Source organism: Acartia tonsa, chromosome 5 (assembly GCF_053477335.1).
Source record: "Acartia tonsa isolate MP-2025a chromosome 5, ASM5347733v1, whole genome shotgun sequence".
NCBI classification, from domain to species: Eukaryota; Metazoa; Arthropoda; class Copepoda; order Calanoida; family Acartiidae; genus Acartia; species Acartia tonsa.
The window spans coordinates 299,528-306,195 of record NC_137264.1 but is presented as its reverse complement, the minus strand read 5'-3'; the positions used below and the strand labels follow the sequence as shown (position 1 = coordinate 306,195).

At 28.0% G+C, this 6,668-nt stretch overlaps 1 protein-coding gene across 1 annotated transcript; it reads left to right on the top strand.

Annotated features, from left to right (window-relative positions):
- The first annotated feature begins 2,008 nt into the window (after positions 1-2,008).
- Positions 2,009-6,529, top strand: LOC145318458 (uncharacterized). The gene is made up of 3 exons (XM_080159724.1): positions 2,009-2,067; positions 4,484-4,571; positions 5,366-6,529. The coding sequence occupies exon 3, from the start codon at positions 5,385-5,387 to the stop codon at positions 6,387-6,389; it is 1,005 nt and encodes a 334-aa protein (XP_080015850.1). The 5' UTR covers positions 2,009-2,067; positions 4,484-4,571; positions 5,366-5,384; the 3' UTR covers positions 6,390-6,529.
- Positions 6,530-6,668: the final 139 nt, after the last annotated feature.

Sequence of the window (6,668 nt, the reverse complement as noted above, 5' to 3'; positions counted from 1 at the left end):
TAAATGAATGAACCTAGTTTGCGAATTTGTTGTAAATTTCTGTTAGCAAGTGCTTTGTTTTATATTTATGTTTTTATTTAAGATTTGATGTAATGTGTAAATGATATTACTTCTCCAAAAACTATTTTAAAGAAAAAAATCATAATTCTTTGAAAAAAAACGTTATTTGTAAAAATGTGTAAATAAGTACCTAGTGTCTTATATACTTTGTTTGTTTTATTGTTTCAACATTAATATGTGTCGTCCTAACCCTTCAGGGCTATCTTGTATATACCCAATTAACCCTAACCTAAGTTTGAGGAATACTAATTGATATAATATTGTAAATTTTTTTGATATTTCCACTAAATCGTGTAGATGCTGTTTCTGTACTTCTCTTGAATGCAAAAATGTGTTTACCTTCTTTAATTCGATTAGATCTACTTATGAAATAATAATTTTGTAATAACTTTGTAATAATAACTTTCAGACAAATATAAAATGAAATAAGATTTGAAACTGAAGTCAACATAAAGAGAAACAAACCACGCACAGTCTCAGTTCACAAAATTAAAGTAAGTTAGTTTTTAACAAGTACAAGAATAAATATGTCCATAACAATGAATAAAATAGCAGAGCATATTTTGATTACTTTTACTTACATATTAATAGACTTGGACACACCCAACATATAGGGTAGCTATATTAAAAGCTATATTAAATAAGATATGGATGTAAGAAGAGATAGTTTTCATAGAGTACATCTGGAGTACTTTTACCTACTTAGTGACAGACACACCCTACATATAGAGTAGCTATACTGAATAAGATATTGATGTAAGAGGAGAGGTTTTATAGAGTACACCTGGAATACTTTTACCTACATAGTAACGGACACACCCTGCATATAGAGTAGCTATACTAAATAAGATATGGATGTAAGGAGAGAATTTTCATACATACATTTGGAATACTTTTACCTACTTGGTGAGAGCCGCACGAACAAACCTAATTATATACTAGCTGTTATACTAAAATCAGTATTAAAATGATTATTAAAAATATGAAGGCTTGAAATTATTATTTCCATTTCTTCACAAAAATTGCATTAAATATAATTTATTCCAGGTGCAAGAACAATTAATAATCCATCATGAACAAGTGTCATATCTGCTGCAAGGAATTCTCTTACAAGAGCCATTTAGCAATTCATATGAGAATCCATTCAGGTGAGAAGCCATTCAAATGTGATACATGTGAAAAGGCTTTCTCTAACCAAGGTCATTTAACTGGTCATAAGAGGATCCATACAGGAGAGAAGCCATACTCTTGTGATACATGTAATAAGTCATTTTCACAAAAAGTTCATTTGACTGTCCATAAAAGGATCCATACAGGAGAGAAGCTATACTCTTGTGTTTTATGTCAAAAATCTTATAATGATAATTCAAAGCTAAAAAGACATAATAAATCAGCTGAACATTTCAACAAGTTAGAATCTACTAAGAATACAGATTCACTTTCTGCTTCTACCAGTTTTGTTGATTGTGGCGAAGCTGATATTAAACTAGAGATAAAAGAAGAAGAAACTCTTGATGAGGATCCTCTCTCTTTTAATATGGAGGCTGAGAATATTGAAAAAACTATAAAACAGGAAATAGAAGAAGAAGAAAGTCAGGATAATAATTCTCTTTCTTGTGATCAAAGTTCTGTTGAGAATTATATAAAGACTATTGACATTGTGAAAGATTAAATTGAATATGCTTAACTCTAAGATAATAATATTTTTATCTAAAAAAAGAAAGCTCAATTTTCAGTACCTAAATTAAATAGCTGTATGTAAAAAGATAATATTGCCTACCTTCTAACTTATTTTTTACTTAAGAACAAGAACTTTTTTCATTCTTTTTTTTCTACATTTTTAAATTGATTTGATAAGAATTTTAAAGTTATTTCTCTGTGTAAATCTGTAATTCTTGTTTGTTTTCTTTACATATCATTTTTTATTTCTTGATTATTATTTATTTTCAGAACATGAAAATGAAATTTGATACCATGGAATAATAAGAATATCACAAATAAAAACAGGTATTTAGACACTCTTAAGTTAATTGGTTAGAAATTGGCTAAATGTTTATTTATAGTCTATGGAAGTTTTTAGGCTATTTTATATTTTATATACCTATAGAACAACACCTTAAAGTAAAAAATAAATTTTATAAAATTGTGTCGTCATTATCTAACTAAAATACAAGCTATTTATAATTAGAGTCTGTCCGACCGTCCATCCCAAACAGTTACCTCTTTTTTTAAATTTAAATAAGTTAGAATTTTACTATCGATTTAAAATTTTGCATGGTGATTCCTGGTATGATTTAAAAAGCGTAGCAACTCTATAATTGTTACCAGAATGTACTCTATTTTAAACATGTTGATTAGACTATAAAAGTTGGAAAGATTTTTAATCAATATAATAGATTTGAAATCTGCATAAAATTTTAAGGATTTTTTATAAAATTAGTTTTTTATATAATTCTTTATTTAAAGGCGCAAATACAAATTAAGTTAAATAATTTTGAGATCTGTGATTGGTGGATTGAAAACTATCTGCGCTCTGATTGGAGAAGCTTAAGTGACGTACATCATTCAACCAATTAGAGCGTAGGTAGTTTCCAATCCAGCTATCCTATTGGTCAAAATTTATTAACTTAAATAGTATTTGCGCCTTTAAATAAAGAATTATATAAAAAACGAATTTTATAAAAAAATCCTTAAAATTTTATGCAAATTTCAAATCTATTATATTGATTAAAAATCTTTCCAACTTTTATAGTCTAATGTTGATTTTCAAATTTTTTTAACAACAAATTTGTATGTGATATAATTATCTGATTGGATTTTTAGAATACTGATTAATGTTTGTTTGTCCTTCCATTTCATAGCTTCGCATTCATGGATGTTGTCATCCTTTTTATAATTTTTCTTTGTAAATTTATGTACCTTACCTCGAAAATTTATGTAAGGGTATCTTGTTTTAATTTAATATTATATTTTTTATGGAAAGCAAATCTACAATTTTGCTATCTGTCAGTTTATACACATTAAAATCAGGGATCTAAAAGGATAAGACAATGTCTGATAAATTAATGTACATGTATAAAATTAATACACAAAATTACTCCTTCTGTAGATATAAATTTTTGGTTGAAACGTTTGGACACTCAACTTAGAATACCAACCAATCGGAATGCATTTATAGTCCCCAAAGTTGTTGGTCAAACGAATAATAAAACATAATTATAAAACCTCTAGGACTGGTGTAATGATCAGCTCAATGTGTCCTCCCTCCCTGAATTTGCCGACATTATCTTTTTCTAAAATAACACCACATCATATTTGCTTGTTCAGTTTCCCTCCCTGAATTTGCCGACATTATCTTTTTCTAAAATAACACCGCAAATAAAGTAAGACAAAAATAAAAAAAAATAAAAAATATAAAATATGTTTTTCGTCATGAAAGGGTTGAGATGTTGAAAATTTTGAGTACAGAAAATGATCAAATATATTCATTCTAGATTTGAGTCGCGAAGTATAAGGAAGTGTGTATTTGTTAGGTGAGTAGTGGGTATTTAACATAATAACAATTAAATACTGCTAACAATTCCAATTGATTTGACTTTTTTCTGTTTTACTTGAATGCTCAAATAACCTTTGAAATAATAAATTCTGTTTAATTATGATTATTGTTCTTTTTATTAAGTGTATTATTTTAGTTGTTTATTTTCCTAACGCAGTGGAAAATAAGCAAATAAAGTAAGACAAAAATAAATAAAAAAATATAAAATATGTTTTTCGTCATGAAAGGGTTGAGATGTTGAAAATTTTGAGTACAGAAAATGATCAAATATATTCATTCTAGATTTGAGTCGCGAAGTATAAGGAAGTGTGTTTACCCACCCTGCCCTCCCGTAGGTAAATGAATATATTTTAAAGTGATTAAGTTATAAGTCTATATGTAAATTTTCTAAAAAATTAATTTTTATATAATTTATCTTTAATTATAAAGTTGTTTTATTCAAATATTTAAAGCAAATAGGATTATGTGAAAAGAATATTAACATTAAGTGGTTTTTGAGCATAAAGATAAATAAGATTATTAAGTGTGAATATTAAAAACAATTTATACATAGTTTATAAATATTGCAGTATTTCCGAGACGAAGACTGGTATTTGTTTTGGCAGAAATAATTGGATATTCTGCTTTACTTGAATGCTCAAATAACCTTTGAAATAATAAATTCTGTTTAATTATGATTATTGTTCTTTTTATTAAGTGTATTATTTTAGTTGTTTATTTTCCTAACGCAGTGGAAAATAAACATCATATTTGCTTGTCCAGTTTCTAATTAAAAGTGGGAGGAGTCCGCGCATTGAGCATCATATTTAAGTAAGTGGGCGGAGATTTAGTTAATTTTAATGAATATAACTATTGTTTATGATTTAGGTTAATAATTGTATCATTGTCAGTCAGCAACTAACATTCATAGTGAACAGAGAGAAATCCATTATACAGATCTACTTTATATCAAAAGGTATTCATATAGTTATCTGCGAAGATTTTCTATACTTACGGTCGGCCCGTCCGTCCGTATGGGTCAGCTCTTTTAGTTAATTTCGACATGTTAGGATTGTCTTATCGATTTCAAACTTTGCATGATGAGTTCTATAACAGTTAGGTACAATTTAGAAAGCGTAGCAACTGTATGATCATTTTGGAATACTGATTCCTAAAATTACATGGTACAATTGAATAAGGAGGCATCTCTATAATCAAGTTCTTAAAATGTAAGTGTGTCCTGTAATTAAGCAGTTTTGCAACAAATTTACTTTAAATCTTCCTTAGACCTATAAATACATTTATATTCTGCTTATTTAGTTCTGACATTCTAAATGTGTAATGTCATTTGTTTCAGAGCTTCACTTTTATATATGTTGTCATTCTTGTTTTGTAAAAAATTTGCCGACCATTTCCGAACATCGCACCTACTCTATATATCACTTGATGTATTGGTCGTCTGCTCTGTCTCAAATTTTTATAAGAAATATGCCTTTCCTCAGCTTTTATCAAAGATAGATTGCAGATTTTTTTCAGAGGTCCCCAAAGTTTTATAGTTTACGTTTTCTTATTCGTTTGCTTAACAACTTTATTGACAACAACTTGGATATGACTTTTACAATTTTTATTGCTTGTCTGACCACCTGTTTTTCTTGCTTTTTTTACATGGAAGTTGGTTTCCTTGTTTCAGTTTTTACATGAATTTTGTGTTTATTTAAAAATATTGGAAAACAATATTATATGTTTTTAATAATAAAAATAATATTTCAGGAGATTGAGAGAGGATATCATGAATACCTGTGATATTTGCAACAAGAATTTTACACAAAGAGATAGAATGGTTGTTCATATGAGGTTTCATTCTGGAGAGAAACCCTACTCGTGTGATCAATGTGAAAAGACATTTACTCGTAGTAGTCACTTGACTCAGCACAAAAGAATTCATATGGATAAGAAACCATTCTCATGTGATCAATGTGGAAAGACATTTTTTCAAAATAGTGATTTGACTAGACACATAAGACTTCATACAGGTGAGAAGCCATACTCATGTGATCAATGTAAAAAATATTTTTCTCAGAAAAGTTCATTGACCTCTCACAAAAGAATACATGTTGGTGAGAAACCATACTCATGTGATCAATGTGAAAAGACATTTTCTCAACTTAGTACTTTGACTGCCCATAAAAGAATTCATACTGGTGAGAAACCATACTCGTGTGATCAATGTGAAAAGACATTTTCTCAAATTAGTACTTTGACTGGACATAAAAGAATTCATACTGGTGTGAAACCATACTCTTGTGATCAATGTGAAAAGACATTTACATCTAGTAGTAGTTTGACTCACCACAAAAGAATCCATACAGGAGAGAAGCCATTCTCATGTGATCAATGTGAAAAGACCTTTAACAGAAATAGTCATTTGACTAGACATAAAAGCAGTCATTCTGGTGAGAAGTCATTCTCATGTAAACTTTGTGACAAACATTATATATCTAGTTCACAGTTATCAACCCATAAAAAATCCCCTGGACATTTAGAAATGAGTAAAAGCTGTAATAATACAGTTCCAACTTCTGAATCTATTAGTTTCATTGAATGTGAAGAAGTTGATGTTAAAGAAGAAATTAAAGAAGAAGAAATATTTGATGAAGATCCTCTCTCTATCCAGATGAGAGCTGACAATATTGAAGAAAATATTAAACAAGAAATAGAAGGTCCTCTTTCTTGTGAACAGAATTATGATGAAGATAGAATTGATACTATTGATATTGTTCATCATAAAATATAAATATAAAGATTTAATTGTCATAGGATACAAATGTTTATTTAAAGAGACAGGATTAATGCCAATTGCTAAGTTCAAATAAAAATCTAAATATCATTTTAATTGTTAAAAAGCAATTTAATTTGTTAATTTTTTTTCATTTATCAAAGTTGTTTAATCCTATTTTGCTTACAACTTACTTTTGTAAAGGATTTATTTTACTTTAATTTTCTGTGAATAATTTTGGTGTTTTTAAGCATAATGACAATCATTAATTTATTGGTTTCTGTGTGAATAGAATAT

What these genes read in the sequence shown, in the direction of transcription:
- LOC145318458 (XM_080159724.1), top strand. Translation starts at nt 5,385, where the DNA reads ATGAATACCTGTGATATTTGCAACAAGAATTTTACACAAAGAGATAGA.